Source organism: Lissotriton vulgaris, chromosome 4_1, assembly GCF_964263255.1.
Source record: "Lissotriton vulgaris chromosome 4_1, aLisVul1.2, whole genome shotgun sequence".
Lineage (NCBI taxonomy): Eukaryota > Metazoa > Chordata > Amphibia > Caudata > Salamandridae > Lissotriton > Lissotriton vulgaris.
In genome coordinates, this window is record NC_141691.1 from 147,159,058 (window position 1) to 147,186,435 (window position 27,378).

The following is a 27,378-nucleotide window of genomic DNA, read 5'->3' on the forward strand; positions in this document are numbered from 1 at the left end:
GTAAGATGTTGTCTCCAGATGGCCACCACCATTCCAACCCTTTCAATACAATGAGAATGTGTCATTCTCTATGCCGAATTCTTCCAATCCATGGAACACAGGCTCATAACAGCCTCCACCCACCTTTAAATGTACAAGAGTTTCTTTTTCAGTTTTTAAATCCACATTTAAGAATTATCAATCCAGACAGATTCCCAGCCATCTTCGGAGAGGAGAAACATTAATGAATAGCAGCTCTTCTTTTTTCTTGAATTTCTTCTCTTTCACTTCCTTGCCAAACTGCTGCATTTATTTACCCCTAGACATCACCAGGAATGTGGCAGTAAATCTGGACCAAGTTGCACCACTGATTTCTACCTATCCTGCTGTCTCTGTTCATATCTGCTGACTAAGATCCCGCCCTGGTGAAGCTCTGAAATGACTGTATAGTGGTATTAAGCTTAGGCAACATACAAATATGGCAAAATAAATTAAAGCAGCTGCAACCACTGAAACAGTTTCAAGCAGTTATGTTAAAGGCCAAGCAATGGCTACACTTTCGTCACAGTTTACAACTGCTGCAACTGGACTATTTTCTACATATTTCCGAGGTTTCTGGACCAGGGTCAGCGGACTCGATAATTCTCTCGCCTCGGTGCCCACTCTGATCAGCGATCACACTCGGCAACTCTGGGCATTAACTTGCCTCATCTTCACTAACGGCCCCACCAGACCGCCGGGGATGCCTGGTCTCACCCTGGAGATACCCACTAAGGGACCATCTCTCAGGGAAGCCAGGAAGGGTTTCGCAGCGGTCGAAGCGCGGAGATACTCCTCCGGGAGTCGATCCTAGCGCTATATAAACTTGCAATTAATTAATTAATTAATCAGGTGAATTACTTGCTTAGCTGGGAAGCAATCTACCATCGAGCAATATATTACACACTCACATTCAAAGTCTAATGTGTCCAAAATACTGGATGACAAACACAATTTTGCAATAATGGGAGCACCTGTCTTATCAAGCGTCTGCAGTGTGATCGGCACAAGGCAAAGTTAAATGTCCACCATTGATGGTTTCATCAGTGCTTGAATTGGAAGCAAAGCATGGGAAAAAGTAAAGAGGAGGCCGAAAAATTCATCTAACCCTGAAACAGTTCATTTTCCCCACTGGCAAGTCGTAAGACGGGTTGCCAAACTATGAGAACAGTGAATAGTTTGCAGTGGACGAAGCGCTTTTCTGAATTCCAGATACTTACATACACTTTTTGCAGCAGCATAACATTAACTAAGACATTGTTGAGACTACAGTTACCACAAGTTTGAGTTAAATCTGCCTCGAAACACAATTCTTATAAGAGAAAGTCCATAAGAACCATTACTTCCAATCAACAAACAAGAACTCCATGGCCTTCACTCCTCTGAAGGGAAAAATATTCATCCGATATAAGTGAAGACAGCAGATTCTTTATCACAACTACATAACCTGTAACAAGCTACTTGCACCCGCGAGGTCAGGAACAGGGGGGCTCGCTGCAATTTTTAATCAATGACATTTGTTTTCATTGTTGGAAAATAGATAAACCTGTTAGAACAAGCTCAGTTCATTAGCTTTTATTCGATTACCACTTGTATAATCATAAAAAGTACACAAATTAAAAAACAAACAATTCAACGTAAACATAAATTTAAAAAAATTAAAAGTACATATATGTCTTATTTACACTTTAAAGGTTTCTATTCAATTTAGAAGTTTTGACGTATTTTAATAGTAGCTTTTAGAAAAGTCACTATAGACTTGGCTACATGTGGCGAGTCCAGACACTGCAAAAAAAGGAATGCGGGATAACACTGTCTGTGACCACTAGGTTGGAGAAGTGGAAGAATCCAAGATTTTCGTGGAGATTTGTAGTATTTGCAAAAGAAGATAATATGGATTGTTGTTTGTGGAGATAATCCATCACATGGACAGTTCGTAAGCGTACGAAACCAGTTTTGAACTTCGGGGAAAGAAACTAAACGAAAAAAGGTATTGAAACGAAATCTTGTTAATAGATATTTCTCCTGATTAGACAGAAAGTAGGACAAATGAGGTTGCATGCCTTTGACAGGTTGTATTGCAGAGATTTGACTATTCAAAGTTTTTGTGATCTCCGCCTGATTACGCAGCTCTCTCAGGTGGACCAAGCACATCTTCTTTAACTGTTTTCTAGAGATGTCTTCGATGCTAGGAGGGTCGTCAAAATAAGACTTATAGCCAAGGTCATTAAAAAAGTTCCGTACGTAGACCAGCCATGGAATCTTATGCCAATTAGTTAGAGCTTAACAGTCCGTAATCAAGGATCGTGTTAAGTGGCACTCCGGTTTGGACCATATACGTTGCCACAGTAAGATTGGTTGGGAACGAATCGTGTCTATAATGTATTCCATGCCAAGCTCGCTGTGAGAAGCAAAGTTCGGGGCGCTTTGCGGTAGGGCCAGCACGTATTTGATGAAACCGTTCTCTGTTACCTGTAGGGGATCTACATGGCCATACCCCCACACGCCTGCGCCATAAGTAACCACACTATGGCATTTAGCATAGTAGACTTTCAGGAGTTCAAGTGGAGCAGGTTTCCCCAGTTTTCTCGAAAAAGAAACCAGGGCCGATGTTGCACGTCGGAAAAGGAGGTTTCTACTGGCCGTTGCTTGTCGCCAGTTCAAAGCATCATCCACAAGGATACCCAAGTATGGGTAGACAGAGGTTTTTTCCAGTCTTGTGTTATCCACCAATATTGGTTTAGGGTTTTTGACCCTGGGGCCAATGTGCATGGAAAAAGTCTTTTTTATGTTAATTTTCAAGCCAAGTGAACCCATAAAGCTGCTATATTTATTAAGTTGTTTTTGAAGTTGGTTTAGTGTGCGGGCCAGGATGACTGAATCATCTGCATATAGCAGTGTCGGTATTGGACGGTGGTTTATCTGGGGTAGATCCTGGCTCCCTTCCAGCATAGCCTGCTCTAGTCCATTGGTGTAAAGGTTGAACAGGAAGGGAGCCAGTACCGAGCCCTGTCTTACTCCTTTTGTTATTGGGAAGGAGCGAGACAGCTCACCGTTGATGCCGAATCTGACTCGCCCTGTGGCATTGGAATAGAGTTCACGGAGGAAGACTATTAGAGGTGGATCCACTCCGAGGTCATGGAGTATTTTCCAAAGTTTTTCATGTTGGACGCAGTCAAATGCCGCACTAAGATCGACATATACGAGGAAGATGTTACCTCCTTTAGCGTCAACATATTTCCCAGTCAAGAGGGCGAGGTTCAGGGCCTGTTCCATGGTCCCAAGACCCTTCTGGAAGCCGTATTGCAGGTCGGTCATGATGTTATTTTCCTGGGCCCAAGATTGTAAGCGGTCCAGGAGCACTCGACCTGCAATTTTGCCCATGGAGTCCAGAAGGGAGATTGGCCTGTAGCAGGCCGGGTCGTTACGATCGCCCTTTTTAAAAATAGGGAGCAGGATTGATGTTGACCATGACTGTAAAAGCCCAGCGGATGTTACTGCTGCCAAAACCTGAGTGATTATCGGTGACCATAGTTCTATGTTGTGGAGAAAAATGTCTATTGGAACTCCGTCAGGGCCCGGAGCTTTGCCTGATTTCGATGCCTTGAGTGCTTTAATGACTTCCCTATGATGGAAATGGATATTTATCGGATAGATGTTATTCTTCGATATATGGGCTTCACTTTGGTCTATTCCTACTGCGTCTTGTGAGGAATGACCGAAGATTTTAGAAAAGTGCGTGACCCAGTCATCTGCCGTAACTGCGACATCTAGATGCTGTCCCTTTGCACTATCAGCCAAAAAGGGGGATCTTATAACTTGCCAGAATAGCGCACTGTCCTTATTTTGGCAGCTGTCATGGAGTTGTGCCCAAAGATCTTTCTTGATTTCTTTTTTACGGTCCCGTCTGGCTAAATTATAGAGTTTCCTTAGGTTGGAGATTTCCTCTGGGTTCCTCGTGGGTCTATGTAGGGCTTCTTTTAAGCTGGAGAGGGGTTTTCGTCAAGCTGTGTCAAACCACCTCATAGTGGAGGGCTTAATGTTCTTTGGTTTGGCAAAAAGTTTGTTACCAATTGTTTTCAAAATGTTCTGGAAACTATTGACTATTGACTGAGAGTGGTGTCTGAAGATAAGCAGTCAAGTATCCAGGGCTTAGATTTTTCAAGAATCCTCTCTGTTACTTCCACCGGGTCAACCTTGGCCCATTTGACTGTGTAACCATTCAGTTTGTTCATGGGTAATGTATTTTGCTTTAAGAGGCTCGTTGTAACAGGGTGTGATTTAGCCATTTTTGGGTTAATTCTTACAGTGATCGGAAAATGATCACTAGTAGCATCTGTCCCAGTTGTAAAATTGGTTACTTGTCCCTTGAGTGTTTGGGAGGACAGAATAAAGTCTATAGTGGTTAGGAAACCTCTTCCATGGAAAGTTGGAGAGAAATCTTTCTGTGGCTCTACTAACTTGTTTGCAAAGTCCAGATCTAGGGAAAATAGAATCTCGTTTAACTTATTTCCACAAGTTGAGTGGGCAAAATGGGGCAGGGGACTACCATGTTCGTTTTGCAAACCGCAGTTTCCATTTTTGTAGTTGGAACAAAGTGGGAGATTAAAGTCACCGCCCCAAATTAAGTGTCCGATTTTAGAATTAAAATCGTTTTGCAGGGATGTTAAAAAAGTGGCAATTTCGACTAGGATTGTCAAACAATCCATTGTAGTTGAGTTGTTATAGTAGTTAATAAAAATATAGGTGCAATCATTTGCAAAGTTTATTTGCAAAATTTGATAGGTCGGAATTCTTTTAACAGCCTAATGGATAGAGGAGGGAGAGTGTTGGCAACATAGATCACAAGACCCCCCTTGGGTCTGCCCAAAGCTCCCTGCATTGCTGGGGTATGAAAGGTTTTATATCCCGCTAGATGGTTTGCGGTAATAGACCATGTTTCCTGGAAACAGAGTATCTGGTGTTCCCTTACTGTTTCAGACCATGACTCTAATGTCAACTTGGAAGACAGTCCTGCGACATTCCAATATATTATAGAAAGGTTCAGTTTGTTAGGGTCAAAAGATAGGTGAGAAACAGAGGGTTTACAAGGAAGACACTCTGTTGGGAAGATGGTAGATTTAATAGTATCTCTCAGATCATTAGACTGGTGAAAACTTGTGTCGATACTATCCATAGGGGTTACCGGAACTCTGGTCATCATTTCATTCGAAGTGGCGTTGCGGGTGTCCACAATAATCCCAGGCTGGGAGTTTATATTTATGGGCGAGATTTGTTTTGGTTGTCTCTGGGGTTTGAATGGGCATGACTGCGATCCAGAGTTTAGTGGAGAGGCCGTGATATGTACGTCCTCGCTCTTGGTTTTTAAGGGCCTTGACGGTCAATCCACCATCTCTAGGCAGTCATATCGGTTTCTTGTTGGGAGACCCTGCCAGCCTTCCAGTGGATAGTAGGGTCTGCCTTGCCAGGGCTGTTTATGCCAGTCTCTATTTCTATTTCTGTTCCCATGGCTATAGCTATATCCCACCTGGTTCCATTGATCTTCCTGGGGGTGCTGCCAGTTCGAAATGGGTATATATTGGTGTGTGTTCAGTGGTGGATAGAAAAAGTAAAGATGTTGGGCGTCTATTCCACCTTTTTTCCCTAGGGAGGGCCATGAGCAAATGTGATCCACGGTAGATGGATCCCTGCATGTTACCATAATGCAGTCTCCGTGGATCGACTTGTGTTCTTCGCCTATCCATATTACTCTACGGACTGTGGAATTCCGCCAGAATGGTATGGTTCTAATGGTCTGTTTATGCTTAGGCACTGCAGGACCTTATTCTTGAGTGACCAGGCGGTTTCAACCATACCTTCGGTTAATTCGGGAACACCTGTGAGGATAACTGTATATGGGGTTGCCTCTGGTGGAAGGTGCACTGGGCGCCTAGATCTTGGTGTCTTTTTGGGTACCATCTGAGGTTGTGAAACCGTTGGTTTAGAAGGTGTAATGGACGGTTTGTTTATAGTATGATTTATGGTTGTATTTACTGTTGCGTTTATGGATTTTACTGTTTTTCCTGTTTTTGCGGGACCTGTACCGGGTATGGATTGGGGCAACTCCGTAGGTGTTTTAGCATTTTGTACACTAGGCGATGGATCTTGCTGTTTTGCTGATGGAACAGTTTGTTTTGGTTTTAGAAGGGGTGGGATGGTCGAGGAAAATTGTTTGGTTACTACAGCTGATTGTGATTGATGGGAAACTTTTAAGGGATGGGTAGCATTTCCCGTCCCTTGTTTAGCTAAGTGTGAATTCTTCGCACTAGGGTGAGTTCGTGATAGAATGGCTAATTGAGCTTCCAGATTCCTTATACTGATTTGTATAGGTTTTAGGTGCTGGGAAAAAAGCTCTTTGATTGTGATTAGTAGTTGCGATGTGGTTTTACAAGTTTTGCATGGGTTATCTGTGTCCTCAATGAAAATAGGACGTGGTAAGGAATTATTTTCTGTTGGAATAATTATAGTTGGTTGTGTGGGCTGTATGGGCTGTATGGGCCGATCCCTCCGAGATTCCCTCCCAAGTTCCATAGGGGTAACAAGGATTGCTGCGTTATCGCATAAGTTGGTGTTTCCTTGTTTGGGGATGGCTCCTTCCCTCGCTCCCCGAAGCTGTTTATCTATGGTTTATTCCAGTCTGTCATATGTTTGACAGGCTTCTAGGTCCGGGGTGACCTCTAAATCGTCTGATAATAGTGAGTCAGACTCTGATTGGGTTACTGATAGATCAACTGAGCATGGTACTGTATGGATGTCAGCAACAGTCACAGGTGGGGGGAGGGTGGAGGTAGTAGGGGCTTGCTGGATGGGAGATGCCACAGTTGCTAGAAGGCCCAAAGACGAGCGTTTTGCTTTCATAAGGTCCAGAGAAACTCTGCGTTCCAGAAGGGAAATACTGTGATCAATTGCCTCGTTGGTCCGTAAGATGAATTGATCTATAGGTCCGGTGATCTGGGCTACAGCCAGTGCGGTTTTGGTTTTGCTTCTGGTTCTACCAGGCATGGTGGGCATGTGAGAAAACCTATGTACTGAAAGGTGTCGGGTCTGACGATGAGAACCAAGGAGAGTGGCCCGGTCCGGTCTCTACCGGGCAACAACGGGCCCGCCCTTGGCCCGGGCTTCGCCCGGCGTCCCGCCTCGCGTCCCGGGAGACGGAGGTGACGCTGTATGAGCGCCTCCTGGCGCGAAAATGTCGCGGCGTGTGCCGCTAGGGATGCTGGGTCTTGTGGTCTTTTGGCCCTCAGACCGCGCTCCACTCGGCGGCCAAACCCCAAGGTGACAAAGGAGTCGGGCGGCAGGAGGCGGGAGGGCTAAGGCCCAGATTTTGGCGATCCTCGTCGGGCAGATAGACAGCAAAATTCAACAGGAGTCACAAACAGGAAGGGTTGTTGAATGCACAGAGTTCCCCCCCCTCGACCGGGGTGACGCTGTATTTGAGCGCCTCCTGGCGCGCAAATGTCGCGGCGTGTGCCGCTAGGGATGCTGGGTCTTGTGGTCTTTTGGCCCTCAGACCGCGCTCCACTCGGCGGCCAAACCCCAAGGTGATAAAGGAGTCGGGAGGCGGGAGGGCTGAGGCCCAGATTTTGGCGATCCTCGTCGGGCAGATAGACAGCAAAATTCAACAGGAGTCACAAACCGGAAGGGTTGTTGAATGCACAGAGTTCCCCCGCTTACCCGCACTTTAAAAATTTGTCACACCATCTCGCTACTTAACTCTATACTACTCAGTGCTATCCTGGGTAGCGGCATTTTGGGTAGCGCTTTAGCGTTTGGACGACTGCATTTGCCGACCTATTTTAGGAAGGGCAATGCAAGAGCACAGCGCGCACGCAACAGGCGCACCAGAGGCAATCCCGTCTGCGCCCGTCCGCACTCCGACCGCACTCAGCGCCAGCGACGCTGCCCATGCCAGCTATGGTAGGCTAAACTACTCCAAGGAACAACTGCTCAGCATCGGTGAGAGGGCTGCTGAGGGGAAACATCAAGTAGCTCAGCCTCAAGGCAGTGTTGCACTAGAGTGTAGACTGATTAATTGCAGGTCCCTGATAAAACACTATCAGGAGGTGTCAAACATGCTAGAAGACATGGACCGTCAACGAACAACTGACCCGCTACCTCGAGGAGAACAACATCCTGGACCCTTCCCAGTCCGGGTTCCGCAGCAACCACAGCACCAAGACTGCACTCATCGCCGCCACCGATGACATCAAGTCCCTGCTGGACAACGGAGAAACGGCGGCCCTCATCCTCCAGGACCTGTCAGCCACCTTCGACACGGTCTGTCACCACACACTACGAACATGCCTCCACAATGCTGGGATCCAAGAGAAGAACAATAGTTACTTTCCTGTAATCTGTGGTTCTCCAGTATTGGTGTCTTCCATAGATTCACATGCCTGAATCATTCCCCGTCGTCGGAGTGGGAGTACCACGGTATATAAAAAGCAGTAATATGCAATAATATCCTTAGAAAAACTTGGTAATAACCAACCAGGAAGTAAAGTAGCCCAAGCTACAAGAGTAAAAACTTCCACACTCATGACTATCCTAGTCATTATGTATAGACCAAACTGCAGCCAATCAGGCGACAGCACCCACCAGAATGTTCTCCCCAGAGGCTCAGGCTCTCAGATTTTCTCGCACAGGAGTGAAGCTAAAAACATCCTAGCCTAAAGAGCCTCAGAGGGGAGGTGGGCGGGTTGCATGTGAATCTATGAAAGACACCAATACTGGAGAACCACAGATTACAGGTAAGTAACTATTGTTCTTCTCCAGTATTACGGTGTCTTTCATAGATTCACATGCCTGAATCAGAGTAGATAGCAGTACCGAAATAATGCTTGGAAGACGCTATTTGTAACATAAGTTTGTACATAGCAAGTATATACATTCACATAATAAAATGCCAACATTCATATATGCATGAAAAAACTTGCAATCACATGAGAATGCAACCAAATTAGGCATGGAATAAGCGTCTGGAAAGCAGTACAGAGGAGGAGGGAAAACAGAGGCTCATCTTTTCTCAAAAGATTGCGTAGAACTGCTTGACTCACTGACGTATCAGCCTCGCTGGCAGCATCCAAACAATAATGCCTGGTGAAAGTATGTCTGCTGGACCTAGTCGCTGCTCTGCAGATTTGCTGGCAAGGATCTCCAGCGAAAAGAGCAGTCGAGGCAGAAACAGCTCTTGCAGAGTGAGCTCTTGGAATTTTCTGTAAAGGACTTCCAGCTTGAAGATGGCAAAAGTCAATAGCTGCAGAAATCCATCTAGCTATGGTTTGTTTAGACACTGCTTGTCCTTGCCGTATCTTTCCATAGGCAATAAACAGTTGATCGGATTTGCGAATGGCAGAGGTCCTTTGCAAATAGAATTTTCAACTTCTTCTGATGTCAAGGGTATGTAATGCCCTCTCCGCAGGGGATTGCGGATTAGGAAAATACGTCTTTAAGAATACTGGTTCGTTCAGGTGAAAATCCGAAGGCACCTTAGGCATAAACCTTGGGTTTGTACGTAGCACCACAGAATTGAACGTGATTGTAAGATGGGTGAATTGACGATGAAAGTTTGAACATCACCGACTCTTCTAGATGAAGTTAATGCTAGCAAAAGGGAAACGTTCCATGCTAGGAATTTGAACTACACCCTGTGAATTAGCTCAAATGGGTGGCGCATGAGCTGTGCTAATACTACATTAAAATGCCATGATGGAGGCGGACGACGTACAGGAGGAAACATTCTGAATAGTCCCTTAAAGAACTGTTGTGTTCTTGAAGAATAAAGAGAGGTGGACCCATCCTGACGTTACCTTGAAATGGCTGCCAAAAAGACCTTCAACATTGCATAAGATAAGCCTGATCTTGCCAAGTGCAAGAAAAAAGGTAATATCTGGTCCGGCGTTGCATGAAATGGGTGAACCCCAGCAGATTATTGCCAAATGCAGATTCTTTTCCAAGCTGCTAATTTTAGAGAAGCCAGATCCGGATGGCAAATTTGACCATTCTAAATGGAGAGGAGATTCGGTATTGGTCGAAACTGTATTGGATCGCACTCAGAGGAGAAGAAAGTTCGGTAAACCAGTATAGGCGAGGCCACCTGGGGGCGATGAGAATCAAGCGACACGGCTCTTTCTTCATCTTCAGGATAACTCTCGGAACCAACGGTATCGGAGGAAAGGCGTAAGCATATATTTGAGACCAGTTTATCGAAAAAGCCTTCCCCTGCGAGTCCCTGTGGGGATGCCAGCTTGCAAAGAAACAGGCATTTGCTGTTCTTTTTTGTCGCAAAGAGGTCCAGATCGGGATGACCCCACTGCTGGAAGATTCGATCTGCCGTTGGCTGATGAAGTTCCTATTCGTGGTTGGACACCATTGACCTGCTGAGGGTGTCCGCCAGCACATTTTCAACTCACGACACATGAACAGCCAAGAGATTGAACCTGTGTCGTATCACCGAAGCCCATATCTCATGGGCTTCCTGAGATAGAAGAACCAACCTCGTTCTTCCCGGTTTGTTTATGTAATGCATACTTGAAGTATTGTCTGTGCGAACCAATACTGTGGCCCCTTGAATGATTGCACAAAAGGATTTGAGGGCTAAGAACATGGCACCTAGCTCTAGCAGATTGATGTGCCAAGCCTTTTGTTGAGGGTTCCATTTCCCGCTGACCTTCAGCCCTTGAAGATATGCTTCCCAACCCTCGAGGGATGCGTCTGTGGTGATTGTGTAATTTGGCGCTTCTTGAAGGAAACGCACACACCTTCTACAAATTTCTTTCTTGGACCCACCAAACCAAAAGGCCTCTTGCATCCGAGGAGTGATTTGAATGAGATCTTCGATTGAACTGGAGACCTGCAACCACTGCTTGTCTAGCTCCTCTAGCAATTTGCTCATGTGTAATCTGTAGTTGGGAACCAACGGGATGCAGGTGGAGGCTGTGGCCAGGAATGTCTTTGAGGATCTACTGAAACAGACTTTTTTGTACGTAGAAGAAACACCAAGTGGGAGCTGCAGGCCCGTTGTTCGTGTGAGACAAACACCCTTGCTAGGTTTGTATTGATTGATGCTCCGAGAAACGTTCATATCGGAGCTAGTACTAGTTGGGACTTGTCATGATTTATTGAAAACCAGGTTTTGAAACAGTGACTGACAAGTCTGGGGGTGCTGGACTGCTTGTAAGTAAGAGCGAGCCCTTATTATACAATTGTCTGAGTAATGATACATTTGTATGCCTTGCAGACGTAGATAGGCTGCCACTGGTGCCAGGATGTACGTAAAGACACGTGAAGCGGACTGAAGTCCAAAAGGTAGGACTTTAATTGAAAATGTTTTGTACCTATTGTAAAGCGTAGCCACTTCGTGTGCTTAGGAAGGATTGGCACATGAAAATAGACATCCTGGAGGTTGAGAGTAGTTCTAAAGTCGTTCTGGCATAAGAACTTTAGGACTTTCTTGAGGTACAACTTTTATAAAGTTTGCGCAAAGATCTAAAATCATGCGCTACTTTCCTGATTTGCTTGTTGATGAGGAACTGAGAGTAAAGCCTAAAGCTGTTGGAGATTCGGAACCACTCCGATGGTCCCTGTTTGTATCCATATAGACACTTGTGCAAACGACTCCCGTAGATGAGAAGGTGGAGGTCCCTTTGGAGGTGTAGAAAGAGGGAATTTGACAAATTCTAGAGTGTGCCCTGGGGCATGACGTTTAAAAACCCAACGGTCCTCTGTCACCTTTGACCAATAAGAATAAAAGTGAGATATTAGACCCCGACGTCTTTGGAGGGAATAAAGGTGGGTTCAAGGTAATCTATTGTTTCTTAGAAGAGTTGGCTCGGCTGTACGATGATTTTCTATATAGGACACCTGTTGGTACTTTGCCCATGTGACTGCGTTTGCTTTGAGTAACGCAGTTGGTTCTGATTGTAGGAGCCAATACTGGATGGAACTCCCTTGAAAAAAGGACATGGATCTACGTCCTCGGCACCACGAAAAGGCTGCGATTCTATATTCAGAGGGTGCGGGCAGTATCTGTGTCCTTTAAGATGGTCTGCAGTGCCTCATCAACATGCTGGCCAGAAGGTATCCTCAATCAAAAGGCAAGTGAAGTATTGAAGTCTGAACCTCCTTGAGAAAGACGTAGCATTGAAGCAAAAAAATTTCTTTGCCAGACTGCCCCTATTGCGAGCTGTCAAAAACCTGTACACGCAATGTCCGCTGCACAGCGTATTATTTCTGATGCACCTCTCTCTCTCTCCCTCTCCCTCCCTCCTGCAGGATCTTCAAAGCGTGAGGCTTGGAGGGTTCTGGAATAAGTTCTACTAGCGCCAACATGTCAGAGCACATCTGGCGACGAGGCCAACTGTCAAAGAAATTTACCATCGACGAAACTCCCAGTGGTCGACGAGCCTGCAGTCGACAAGAGGGCACTGTCCTCGACGAATGCCAGGAGGCGTTGTCGTTGCAGAGCACTAGTGACGGCAGAGATTGTCGTCAGAGAGTACATCGACCGTATCGTCGACAAGCTGGCACATTTTAACGTAGAAAAGTGCGCAGAGTGAGTCTAGACGCCTGAGAGTAAATCTCGTGGACGTGGGAGGCACAGACTCAAAGAAGGCCAGAGACCCCTTCATTGTGATGTTACTTCACCTGGTGAAGTAGAGGAGAAGCATCACTTAAAAACCTTAATGTGCAGGTCAAACGAAAAAATCATCCTACATCAGAAGGGGGTATAGTCCAAGCACAAGACCAACCCCTTCTCCTCCTACCATGTCAGAGACAGGCAGAGTGCTGGTCCATATACTCTTCATGAGGGTTCACAGGAAAAAGGTCTCAGCTTTCCACAAGTGACGCAGTGTCTGAAGGTAGACTTCATGTAAGCAGACATTACAAAACTGTAATATTATGAAGAAAGAGTTGAAGAAAAATTAAGAAAATTGAAGAAAACTGAGCAGAGCTCAGGGAGACTCCCTTCACACAACGTGCGGTAGAAAATCTGAGAGCCTGAGCCTCTGGGGAGAACATTCTGGTGGGTGCTGTCGCCCGATTGGCTGCAGTTTGGTATATACATAATGACTAGGATAGTCATGAGTGTGGAAGTTTTTACACTTGTAGCTTGGGCTACTTTACTTCCTGGTTGGTTATTACCAAGTTTTTCTAAGGATATTATTGCATATTACTGCTTTTTATATACCGTTGGACTCCCACTCCGACGACGGGGAATGATTCAGGCATGTGAATCTATGAAAGACACCCTAATACTGGAGAAGGCCCTGGACTGAATCACCTCCTTCCTCTCCGGCAGAACACAGAGCGTCCGCCTTCCCCCCTTCTGCTCCAAAGCCACCAAGATCATCTACGGCATACCCCAGGGCTCATCCCTCAGCCCAACTCTGTTTAACATCTACATGGCACCGCTCGCCCACGTCGCCCATCGGCATGACCTCAACATCCTCTCCTAATGACACCCAGCTGATACTCTCCCTCACCAAGGACCTCCACACCGCCAAAACCAACCTTCACAAAGGAATGAAGGCCGTTGCTGAATGGATGAGGAACAGCCGACTGAAGCTGAACTCTGACAAGACGGAGAATCTCATCCTGGGATCCAACCCTTCGGCCTGGGACGACTCCTGGTGGCCGACCGCATTGGGAACTGCTCCAACACCCACCGACCACGCACGCAACCTAGAGGTCATCCTCGACTCCACCCTCTCCATGACTAGACAGGTCAACGCCGTCTCCTCCTCCTGCTTAAACACCCTCCGCATGCTCCGTAGGATCTACAAGTGGATCCCCACTGAAGCGAGAAGAACAGTCACCTAGGCCCTCGTCATCAGTAGGTTGGACTATGGAAACGCCCTCGACGCAGGAGCCTCGGCCAAACTCATGAGACGGCTCAAACGCATCCAAAACTCCTCTGCACGCCTGATCCTCGACATCCCTCGCCGTAGCCACATCACACCCCACCTGAGACCTGCACTGGCTCCCGGTCAACAAGAGGATAACCTTCAAGCTCCTCACACACGCACACAAGGCACTCCACAACACCGGACCAACGTACCTCAACAGCCGACTCAGCTTCTACACCCCCACCCGCAAGCTCCGCTCCGCCGACCTTTCCCTTCGCTACAGTCCCCCGCTTCCGAAGAGCGACCTCAGGCGGCAGATCGTTCTCCCACCTTGCCGCAAAGACCTGGAACACCCTCCCCATCCACCTACGGCAGACCCAAGACCTGATGACCTTCAGAAAACTCCTCAAGTCCTGGCTTTTCGAGCAGTAGCAGCATTCCCCACCCCAGCGCCTTGAGACCCTCACGGGTGAGTAGTGCGCTTTACAAATGATATGATTGATTGATTGATTTGGATGTATTATTTCTTACAGAGACATCGACTAGCAATGACTCCCTAGTAGAGCTAGGCCTCGCCTGTCCAGACGGCTACAAGATCTTTCACAAACCTAGGGCCTCTGGAAGAGGAGATGGAGTTGGGGTGATATTTAAAGAAAGATGGAATTGTCTGCTATTGACCTCTAGGCCTAAATACTCAGTACCAAGAACTGGCTGATACCATTGATGCCCTGACCCTTCCACATTCCAGAATGATGCTACTAGGGGATTGTAACCTGTGGGATAACGGGACCCTATGGAATTACTTGAGAGACTTGAGGCAAACTTGTGGGAACCTCAGTCTATATCAGTTAGTACGACGACCTACCCATCTAGGAGGACATGTGTTGGACTTACTGTTTGCAAATCAGACAGACGGAGGTGATCAGTGTATTGCCTCAAAGCTGGACTGATCACTCATTAATCCATTTTAGGACTATTATGCCTAATGTAGCGAATAACAACAACCGCTCAGTGACTCACCGCAAGGGGAGAGACTGGGTGAAATTATTAACAAGCATTGGAAATGCAATAGGTCTCGCACCATTAGAGTTAGTGCTTTTAGAATTGTTTATGGGTTTTTTTGGTAAATGTTTAGCATTTTTGTTTACTGTAGCCAATGCTAAAGAATTACAAATAAAAAAAGCCATAAACATTTCTAAAAGCTCTAACTGAAATGGTCTGAGACCTATTGCACTGTGTGAGGGTGAGGTGTTGAGGGTGAGTGAGGGTGAGTGAGGGTGAGTGAGGGTGAGGTGTTGAGGGTGAGTGAGGGTGAGTGAGAGTGAGGGTGAGTGAGAGTGAGGGTGAGTGAGAGTGAGGGTGAGTGAGGGTGAGGGTGAGTGAGGGTGAGGGTGAGTGAGGGTGAGGGTGAGTGAGGGTGAGGGTGAGTGAGGGTGAGGGTGAGTGAGGGTGAGGGTGAGTGAGGGTGAGGGTGAGGCGTTGAGGGTGAGGTGTTGAGGGTGAGTGAGGGTGAGGGCGAGTGAGGTGTTGAGGGTGAGTGAGGGTGAGGGTGAGTTAGGGTGAGGTGTTGAGGGTGAGTGAGGGTGAGGGGGAGTAGTTGAGGCTGAGTGAGGGTGAGTGAAAGTGAGGGTGAGTGAGGGTGAGGGTGAGTTGCGACTCTGGAATCTTTAGTCGTTATAAAAGGCCCTGCATTATCATGCACGCATATAAAACACTTCTCGTCTCAACAACGGTGCCTACAGAAACAGCATCGAAAGCAGAGCACAGCTACACCTCCCCTACAGATGAAAAACATATGCATATTAAGCCAATTGTTATTACCTTCTTGAAATGGTCTCACTCGTAATGAAGGGAGAAGCGCAAAGCACATTTTGGACACAAGGAATGTAGCTTTAGTTTTCTGTAAGCGACTGCAAACAGAGGGTGAAAAAAAAGCAGGCGTTGTTTGCTCTGACCTCATGACCTCTGACCTCATGGGTAATGTGTACAGTGTGCGTGTCATGTTTCCCGAGCTGGGAATGTTACAACATTTCACGAGTACAGCAAGTCTCAGGATGTCTGCCGCTTTGTGCAAGAAGTGGCTGAATTTAAGGATACCTTAGCTTAATACACCGGCTCACTTGACCCGAATGATGATTTATCCCAGATTTCCACCTCAGCTTCACTGCTGTTGCTAAACTTTCCCGACATAAACACGAAGTAGATTACAATTGAGAGAATTACCATTTGGTGACATGGGAGTGAACTTTTCATTTGAGACTTCTTATGAGATTTCGTTTTTAAAATAATAATACTTTACAGTACTATATACGCTGTGCCCAACAAATGGTGCAAGAGTTTTTTGATGACTTAAAAAGAAGGCGTATCAGCGTTCTGAAACAAAGCATGCATAGTCTCGGAACTTGCCAATATTAAGGCACATGAGGTCTGCACTCACGACTCTCTAAGAATTCGATGAAAAGTCCATTGGCAGAGTACCCTTATGAACATGCGAGAATGGAGTGAGAGGAAAAATACATTGAGTGGAAAAGACGACAGAAAGCAAGGACTGGGCGAGAAGGGAGGGGGGAATGCCAGTAGGAAGGGAGGGGGTGACAAATGGTCAGCATTTGGAGGCTGCTTTGATGTTCTCAGAGGCCATGCGGCTCACGGAGAAGATCAAAGCGGCAGAGAGGAGGGGCTGGGGAGAGAACGGGCACAGTGAGGTGAGAGGACAGAGGGAGCCAGAGATTGGGAGGAAGGATGCCGAGGGAGGCGGGGCTGGCAGAGTGAAGCCAGAGTGGGTACACACGCATCTATGCATCTTCCAGGGGTGTGCCTGGAAGTATGTATATTGTATATTGTTTAATTTATGTTGGCTGACTATTGGTTTCACATAGACAGAAAGGCGTATGGTTGGTACTGCGCCACATTTCTGTCTGAACAGTGAGTTTATTTTTAGAAAGGCAGTGTTATCCAGAAATACATCTAAATTAACAGGTTAGTATACGGTTAGAAGACGAAAATGCAGCTCGTAGGATTTAAGTTATACAAAAGTGAGCAGAGAACGCAAGCAATTAAAAGGGACTGTCATCACGAAGAAAAACGGAACGTGCATATAGCTTTAAGTTATGAGACGATTACACGCGCCAAATGGATCGGCGTCAAAGTTAGGGTAAGGGGTGCTTTGAAGGCTTATGCCCCTGCAAAGGGGGGCGGCAAGCATCCGTAGTTGCGGAGATTGCACGCCAGTTTAAAACGGCGTCCGCAAGAAAACTTACTCGTTAGGCTGATGCCCCTGCTTCTAGTCTCCCTTCGACGTCATGGTTCTCGGGTTGAATCCCAGTGGTAACCACAGCCGCGGGAACCCGGTAGTTAAAGAAACCAACCCGGAAGTGGGAACAAAAGAAATCAAGTGTTCATTAGCTATCCCGCGTTTAAGATTTTTATTGTTATGAAGTAAGCAAAAAACAGGTAAAAAAGGGAAAATACTGATTTAAAATGGCTAAAGCAGTTGGACAGGGTTGTATGGTTTAGAAGGTCCTGCGGGAGGGAAAGGAGAGGTCAGGGAGGCAAGCGCAGTGCGAAGCACAAGGTGTAACAGAGAAAGTTGGTCTAAGAACTCAAGGGCTCATGATTCCTAAGTGAGATCTAAGGTAAGCAGCTGGTGGGTAGTCTACGGGAAGGACTGACCAACCGGGGTGGTCGCAGTTGGGATGGTAAAGGATGTGTAGTGGCGATTGGAACCGAGGTACATAAATGTAGGAGCTCGTATCCTGCTCTACCTGGGTACTATGGTACGTAAAGGTACTTGTGTAAATGTTTGGTCTAGTGCCCCCATAGTTATCTGGGGGTATTCAGATCGTGTGACAAATTGAGTGAAAAAAGGGGAGGGGGGGAGCGCTTGAATGGTGCGAAATGATCTGGGACGGCCAGCTCGAGTGACATGCCCAGAGGCACAACAGTGTAATACGGGTGGGCACGTGTTATTTGCTTGAGGCGGGCTGGGGGGGGCGCGTGCACTTGAAGGTGCTGGACAGACAGTCAAGGGCTGGATTGTAGCGAACGCCAGCTGTAGGGGCGCAAGCTGGGAAAGGAGGCGGGGGGGTTGGAAGAACCCTGCTCAAAGCACTACGGTTGGCAGGAATTGCACAATTACAGGAGGTCACGGCTGGTCACACCTGAAGGATTGAAGGTTTTCTGAATTATTAGGAGCAATCATGCGCGGTAGGGGTAGGGGTGTCTTCGAGTCAATCTGGAGGAAAAAGGAAAGGGTTGTAAGAGAGTGCCGGGGTACTCGGGTGGTTGCAAAGGGTATACCGGTAACAATACTAACTTGCCGAATGCACAAGACGTGGTCGGTGAATCGAGCACTGTCTTAGTACGTTTCCTGTAGTGGCATTTGAGGCGTCCGGGGGTTGGGGGCAGAACCTGCGGGAGGAAGGGACGAATTAGCAGAGGACGGAGAGCAGTGGGCCGTAGTCAAGGACTTACAGGAGCCTGTGACCGGAGGACATACCTGATCGGATTGTGGCTCGGGTACAGAGTGAATCTGGCAGCCGATCGGGTTTGGATGGCTTTCTGAAGGGTGGGCCGTCAGTGATACAGAACCAGGAAATAGCTGATCACAGGGGCTGTGACGTGTATGGAGGGAGCCAATCGTAGCGCGGAAGGGGGCGGGAACAAGACGGAGGGACGGACAAGACGGAGGGAAGAGAGGGGAGGGGGGAGGAGAAATGCGACACGGCGGGAAGGGGAGGGGGCGGAGCGGGTAAACCAAGACGGACGTGCACGCGCTTTTAAGCTCAATGCGCATGCGCATTGAGCTTAAAAGTCACGGGCACTGCAAGGAATCGCCACGATTCCTTGCAAGTTGGGAAAAGAGTGGATAAGTCCCAATACTCTCGCTTGCTCGATGCGCATGCGCATCGACAGGCGAGACCTAAAAAGTAGACCAGACTCAATATTCTCAAATCAGACTTTTTTGTTTTTGATGACCCGGTGGAAAAGAAACATCAAACCTACAGTAATCACATTACTAATACGCTGGACATATGTGCCCCTATAAAACAAATTAAGAATTAAAGGAAGCGATCAGCCCCCTGGCAGAGTGAGGAGTAGAAACTTCTGCGAATCACATGTAGACAGGCTGAGAGGAGGTGGCGAAGGCATTACTCAGAAGTAGATAGGAAAGAGCTGAAAGCAGCACAGACCCAATATAAAGAGACTATCGCCAAGACCAAAGCACTCTTCTTTGCCAAAATCATCTTACATGCGCCAAACAGTACAAAAGCCCTCTTCAATATCATAAGGGATCTTTCTAGCCCTGCCTGCTCGGGCAATAAAGAGGTTGGATTGCAGAAATTATGCACTGAGATTGCCACCCATTTCGAAGAAAAGATTGCCAAAATTGTTGGAGGTTTCGATCCAGGTATTATTAGCTTCCGGGAGGAACTACCCTAGACGCTAATTGAGGAAACCTGGGCAGAAACATCTCTGGAACATTTTCTACACCTTACCAAGGAGCTGTTCTATAGCTGTGCTCAAAGTGTTTCATCTGGGTCCCCTCTAGACCCCCTCCCTCATAAGATCCGGAAGGAATATGGGCAAGAACTACTCCCTTGGATGCAACAGATTTGTTGTCAATCCTTAGAAGACGGGGTAGTACCAGAGGCTTGGAAGCAGGCAGTGGTAACCCCCCTGCTTAAGAAACCCTCTCTGGATCCCCCAAACCCGGCAAACTTCAGGCCCATATCCCTTCTGCCCTATCCTATAAAAATACTGGAAAAGGTGGTCAGCAAGTCATTATCAGGTTACCTTGAAGAGAACAACCTGCTGGACAGGGATCAGTTTGGTTTTCGCCCAGGACATGGGAAGGAAAAAGCCTTGGCAAATTATCCATACTGGATAATTTGTGAATGTGTGCCGACAATGGCAATTCATCTGTTCTAGTGTTACTAGACATGTCGGCCACATTCCACACAGTGAGCCATGGGGTGTTGTTGGGTAGGCTGGAACGAATAGGTGTGAAAGGCCGAGCTCTGAAGTGGCTGTAATCGTTTCTTTCGGAGAGACATCAGATGGTAACCATAACTCAGTTTGCCTCCGCTAAGTCTCCGGTACGACACGGGGTGCCACAGGGTTCAGCAATAGCCCCATTCTCTTGAATATATATCTACGCCCGCTGATCCCCATTATAAAATTATTTGGGATTGACCTGGTAAACTATGCTGACGACACCCAATTGGGGTTCACCCTGGAAGGGATGCAGGCAGTGACCATGGATACCTTTCAGGAATGTATGCGTCAGACTGCCGGTTGGCTCAAAGTAAATTCTTTGCAGTTCAACGGGGGAAGACAGAGGTGGTATACTGCTCCACTGCCAAAAGGGTACAGCATTTGCAGCTAGAATTTGAACTCACTCCTGGGGATGACATCTGGCTCCAGTTAAGACCGTGCGTAACCTGGGCGTCTTGATTGAGGACAGCCTTCAAATGACGTCACAGGCCAATAAAACAGTCAGTGTCTGCTTCGCTCTACTGAAGGCATTGCGACAGATACTTCCACTGTTGCCTGAGGAGACAAGACCCCTGGTAGTGAGGAGCATAATTCTATGTAGACTACTGTAACTCCCTGTATCTGGGAGCCCCCCAATACAGCTTACAGGGGCTGCAGAGAGTCCAGTCTATAGCGGCAAAGTTGGCACTAAACAGGCAACGCAGATCCTCCACCACACTGGCTTTGAAAGACCTCCATTGGCTTCCCATCAAGGAGAGAATCTGCTTCAAATCTCTGTGCATGGTGTTCAGAGCGGTACATGGTACGCGACCCATCCCTATGCAGGAGAGATTTACATGGTACAAGCCCATAAGACATCTCCGCTCCTCGAGCGCCTATCTGGTAACAACTGCTAAATTCAAGAAGTCCAGGATGGGAGGTGGAGCGTTTGGCATAGCTGCCTCACGCCTCTGGAACGACTTCCCCTTGAGTATTAGACAGGTGACCTCCCTGCTATGTTTCAGAAAGAGTCTGAAAACATGTTTTTTCCCAAGGAATGAGATCAATGCCTCCCATTTATATTCAGGCCCGTTGCGTGCTATTGTCATATGTTAAGTTGCAGGGCCAGGATACCCTTAGGGTGACAGTTTGCGCTATACAAGTACTGCATACATACATACATACATACATACATGACCTCACTTTGCAGCACCCAATCCATCAGACCATTTATGAAGCATCTGCATCTTTAAACCACATAAGGTAGAAAACAGATCCTGAAAACTGCCTGGGATAGTTGGCAGAGCACAGACAGTGGTCAAGGCCTGTGCACAAGGAGCGGGCAACCATAATAGATCTTGTGGCAAAAATCTTAAATTCACATCTTTTGAAGTTTTATTCTGGGTGCTGCCTAAAGGGTAGACATCAGAGATGTGGAAGTGGGAGAGCAATGGTTAAGAGTACCAGGATAAATAGGAATGGAATGTTTCTTTCTTTTCTACAGCAGAAACATGCCTTAAAACTAGGATTAGATGCAAAGCAAAGTATCAGATCTTTGGTATATGTTTTCCAATAGCAAAAAAGCCCCACTTACAGGAAAAGGCATCAGAAGCACATATATTACTAGTCAACATTTATCAGGAAAAAGAAATTGCACAAAGACCCCATGTTCAAGAAGAAAGACATGCTTCTTGTGGTTCGATGGCTCCTTAACAATGTTTCAAATTTCTGGTTCATATAAGTTAGGAAAATGTACTGTCTTCTGTCTAATTAGTTGTACTTCTAGGTAGAATGACCACTATCTTTCATTCTACTACTCATGCTAATTTGACCGCTGCACGAGAGTTCGGAAAGCAAATGTTGACTCTCATCCATACTTCCCCTAGCTCATATCCAAAGCACTCAGAAGCTACCTTTTGGTAGTTTACAATACTGCAGAAATCCCTCAAATTAAACATCACCAATTCATACCCCAACTCTCCACAAGCTCAAATGAATTTAGTTACATTTGTTAATTGGCAGAAACCCATCGTCCCCCCGCCTACACTATTGCACAGAAAAAATAATTTCCCAATTCACATCTAGGTGATGGCTAAGTGCTACTGGCTGGTATCATTGGTTTTTCCATGGCTTTATTAAAGGCGTCCTGCATATGCAGCCCAATACAGTCTGATCCCAATGTACACCGTCAAATATCTGCAACCATGATCTTCAAAACCTGCAAATATCATGGAGAACGCACTTACAATCAACACATGGTCCCAACATGGACTAAAACGCTCCATCTCAGGAAACCAACTGAAGTGACTGCAATTAAAAAAGTACAAAAGGTTGAAGACATGCCGAGTAAAGGGATGCACGTAGAATCTGCATTACCACCACAGAATAGGTTCAAACTTAGATTTGAGGAAACTCATATCCTCAAGAAGCAACTTTCCCAGGACCCACTACTCTCTGTGCCATGTGAAGCGAAATCCCTTGCCCTCTCCTCTCTTACGGGCAGTCTTGAATCATCGTCTATGTCTCATATACAGCATCCTGCTGCTTACTACATAAGTTTACACTATTTGCGTCAATGTTTAAGTTTCATAAATAAAAACTGCTTCCTTGTTTGAAATGAGCTAAGCATTGTATGGCTTTTTTGTTTAGAACTCAAGACAGTGGACTCAAAAAATGTACATACCTGAACACAGCCAGCTAACATCTCATACAGAATATGAGCACGTTTCTTCATCACCCGGACATCTACCATTGTGGAATCAGCACACTGACCATTCTGGATTGGATTTATGAAACGATTCCTGAACTCCTTCACAGAACCAAGTAAATTTTCCTTAATGAAGTTAACCATGCAGTGATCTGGGTAGAAACAAATGTTGATGAGCTAATATTATTGACAAAAGTGAAAAAAATACAAGCTACAGATTTTAAACATGCTGTTGAACTTATTGCAGAAAAAAACGTTTTTGTTAACCTTTGCAGCATTCAATTTTCGTATCAATATTGATGGACCCCTCACCACACTCAAACTGCTATTGCAGTCTGCATGAAATGGTGCAGACAAAAGTGAAAACGCAATGTGGCACACCTCCTTTGTGCCATGCCAGCAGACACTGCATTCAATATATGCAAGTAAACCCAACAGCAGGCCTTACAGCCCTAAGGCAGGGTGTATTATACATTACATGTGCTGGTACATATGCAGAAGCAGATATGCCCCTTTGATGTCGATTCCTAGACAATGCAAGTGAACAGGGAAGCCATCTTATGTATATGCACAGGGCACAGGTTATCACAAGTTCCCCAGCTACCTGATGGCTTCACTAAAGCCAAAGATGTTTAGTATCAAACATCTTGCATTAATAAACTCACACTGATTCCAGTGATGGAAATATCAATACATGCACCCAGAGGGGATCATAGAGGTACCCCCTGAAACCTACCAGCCCACTAGTGTGCTGGCTGACTGGTGCAGTACAGCCTGCCAGAAAATGTATGCTTCTGACCCCCTAGGAGATGAGAGCCCCACTTCAGAGGTCAGAAACACTACCTGTTCTAAACAGGATAGCTAGTAATCAGCATACCAAAGTCAGAAGCTTCAAAGCCTTTACCGCCTTTGAATTGCAACCCCAGCATCCCCCTGACCTGGGAGATGTCACCCATGCTCGAGGCCCATAGTATGTGAGTAGGCAGCCGCGGCCCATGCAGGTAAGAGTCCTCATCGAAATCCTCCCCCACCCTGCCCCACCACTCTTACCTGCACAGGCTATGGCTGTGAGTAGGCGTGGAGACCCCCAGGTCAAACACATCCCAAAGGTGAGCTGCTGATGTGCCCCACTCTAGGAAAATTCCACCACCTTGGTGATGGGAGAATTTAGGAAACTGGGACAGGGTTATGCGCTCTTTAAACAGGAAGTGGTCATATCAGGGGCGTAGACCCGGAGGTTAGTTAGCCCATTGATTACTACTCTCCACTTTCCTAAATTTTGTATTTAGGGAGCCCCTTGAACCCAGAACTTCAGATTCCACTGGCTAAAAAGAAGAAGAAAAGCCGATCCCCACAAAATAGACTCGACAATTGCAAATACCCGCTCGTCCTGAAGCTATGCACCCTCCACAAACTCTGAAAAGTTGCCAGCACTTTTGCCAAGCAGCCAGTATCTCCCTAGGAGTAGAGGAGCTACTCATGTGCATCCTGAAGGCACAGACCGGGAAGTCTGGTTTAAAGAAGCTGCTGTCCACCGAGCAGTAGCCGCCCAGGCGAAGGTCAGTGCACTCAATGTCAGATCAGTCTTCCTGCCAAGCTTGAAGATGCCAGGACCTCCATTAGCCTTCCTGCACCAATACCTGCGGTAACTGACCCTTGCAGCACCCAAAGCTTGTTTGAAGACCAGCCCGGACACCAACACCACATAAGATGACCAGCCAATGAGGGACGTCGGCACCGCAGAGGCCAGCACTGAGAGTGGGGCAGTTGTCCTGTTTGTCCCCTTTGCAGGTTCCGACTGACCACAGTGAGCACCATGACGCACGACAGCCAGCCAGCCAGCCAGCTACAACCACTCTGCACTCTGGCCTAGGAAAACAGACCGCTTTCCCCATGATCCCAAGACCCTCATCACCGGAGTTCCCCTTTGGGAGCTCTCGGACTTGTCCCCAAGTCCCTCGTTGCCGCTTACCAAGAGTGCCCCCCTTCCTTTCTACCACATAGCGCACAAGGCTACCAACCTGTCCAGCACCTCTGCACCCAGACTCACCAGGGCAGATACAACTATCAGCTGGTGGAACTTTGGTCCTTTGGTTCTTGTCCGAGTTGTGAGTGCTGCTAGCGCGAATGTTTGATTTTTAAAAATAAACCTGGTCCTGCACTTTTGTTGATTTTAAAACCTCGCTGCCTATTTCGCACTGTTTAAAACTTTACTTGGTCCTTGCACTAGGCACTTGCTCCAGGCTCGTGTGCTCGGATCCCGGTCCACCACAGCTGACGCTGCTTGAGTGGAGGGCGGACACACACAGCCTGACACTCCCCCTGGCACGCCCGACGCTTCGGCTAGACGGCAGGCGGAGCATTATTTAATCGGCAAGCAGAGAGCGCGCAGCCGAGTATTGAGTGCTGCTAGCGCGAATGTTTGATTTTTAAAAATAACCTTGTCGTGCACTGTTGTTGATTTTAAAACCACGCTGCCTATTTCGCACTGTATAAAACTTACTTGGTCCTTGTACTAGGAACTTGCTTCAGGCTCGTGTGCTCCGACCCCGGTCCACCACAGCTGACGCTGCTTGAGTGGAGGGCGGGCACACACGGCCTGACACTCCCCCTGGCACACCCGACGCTTCGGCTAGGCGGCAGGCGGAGCAGTATTTAATTGCCATGAACCGACCACGCAGCGGGCGCGCCAAAGGTAAGCCCGCCTGCACCCGTCCGCGCCGGATCAGGCCCAGGGCCCAGCACTGCGGCACCCAAACCTTTGATCTCCCCATTTTGCCTCCCTGCTCTCATTCCATCTCCATTGGGGAATCTCGCAGCCACTGCCTCTACTGCTCGTACAGGCTCTCAACTCATAAGCCCCGCCACCCCACTCACCTTGCAACCAACATGGCCCTGCTAAACTGCAGGTCCCTGCCCAAACATGCTCTTGAAATATCCATGCTCCTACAAAATCACCACCTCGAGGTTCTGTTTCTGACAGAAACGTGTCTCTCGCCAGACTCTGACCCAGGCATCGTCCAGGCTCTGCCCCCGGGCTTCCTGATCCAACGCCTTGACCGGCCGAAGGGTAAGGGAGGAGGAATAGCAATAATATATAAAGACCATTTTTCCTGCCGCCTCCGCGACAGCCCCATCTCAGACTGCGAAAGCGTCTATTTTGCCATTCAACTCTCCAATCTGAACTCCCTTTCTGGGAACCTCATCTACCGTCCTCCAGGCACCTTTGGGCAATTCTGCAGTTCTCTCTTCGAAAGCTCCCTCGCCTTGTCCAGTACTCTTCCCAACTTCACTATCCTAGGAGACCTGAACATCCATTTCGACAGCCCCGAAGGCAACCTAGCAACCGAATTGGCACTGGATCTCGCTGCATACATCACCACCTCGGAAATCGCCTACCCACTCATACATTGGGTCACCTCTTAGACCCTATTTTCTCTAACATTTCCGATCTTAAAGTTCTGGCACCTATCCCCGTGCCCTGGTCAGACCACTTCCTAGTCCCGTTCAACTGGCGGATTCCCGCCATTCCCCGCTCCAGACCTGCGCCCAGCACGCTCGTACGCCCCTGGTCGAAACTTGCCTCAGAAGAGTGGAGACAACTCCTGGAGCTCTCCCACCCTACACTTGACCCCGACCCTGTACTAGCAGACACCAAGTTCTCGGCGTGGATTGAGAACTCCCTGGACTTAGTTCACCCGAAAAAATCTGCCCCCAAACCAGAGAGAAAGACCACATCCCCCTGGTTCACTAAGGAAATTCGCCTCCTAAAAAAATACTGCAAAAAATCAGAAAAAAAATGGAGGAAAGATTTTGACTCCCCCAAAAAAGCAAGAAAACAAGCACTCTATCCTAAACTATAAAAAGGCCCTCAAAATCACTCAGGCCGCCTTCTTCAAAGAAAAAATCAGAACCTCCAACTCTTCCATTTTCCGCATCGTGAAAAAACTCCTTAAAACTCCAGACCCCCCTAATCCCTTGGATCCCTCCAATCACGGCTGCAACGAGCTAGCCGAATTTTTTGGCAACAAAATCCAAAATATTCTTAAGCTCCTCCCTCCCAATAAACCTGACTACTCTTCAGAACCGCCCTCCTCAGTGTCTCTATAGTACTGAGAGAAAGGGGTCCCAGTGTGGAATCAGCAATTAACACAAAGTATTCAAAATTAGAAACACAATGAATTAATCTACACTGTTTTTATTCACAATATAGATATTTGTTAGATATAGTATCTGACAATAAACATTCAAAAGGTTGTATGGCGCCCCAGGGGGAAAAAGGGGGAAGTGTTAAGGTGAGGATAGTGTGGATAGGGAATCGTGACAATAAATCAACCAAATAACGAGGACGCATTTGTATGTCAATTTGAATATACACAAACAAAAGACCATAGGTTCAATACATCACTAGATCAGAGTCATGCTCCGCATAATACATTAATGTTATAGTTTTGGCGTGAAGCTGATAGACCGAGAACAATTGTCGACGTTTCGACCCTCAAATTGTTGCAGGAATTACTTGTACCCTTGCTGTGGGGTCTTCATCAGGACAGGGTGCAGGGCAGGCAACCTATTCAATATATATCACAAAGGTTACTTAAATTTAATTAAACTCCTGATCATGAGTCACAACATGAGTAATTGAAATAGCACACAATTAAGGGTAGAGCATACCAAATCAATTGATGCTCGTCTTCTATTTAATGGATGGAATACCTCAACTGGTGAGAGCTTCGAATCCTAAGATTAAGAGATGGAAGAATTTATTAAAGGATTTGTATTATGCTAAAT

The 27,378-nt window shown here is 46.9% G+C and overlaps 1 protein-coding gene across 1 annotated transcript in view; it reads right to left on the reverse strand.

Moving 5' to 3' along the window:
* The window catches only part of ATRX (ATRX chromatin remodeler), a 1,771,102-nt gene that overhangs the window by 625,211 nt on the left and 1,118,513 nt on the right, over positions 1 to 27,378 (reverse strand). Inside the window, exon 21 of the mRNA XM_086918408.1 lies at positions 22,564 to 22,739. Coding sequence (XP_086774534.1) covers positions 22,564 to 22,739 — 176 coding nt within the window. The remainder of the gene's footprint in view (positions 1 to 22,563; positions 22,740 to 27,378) is intronic.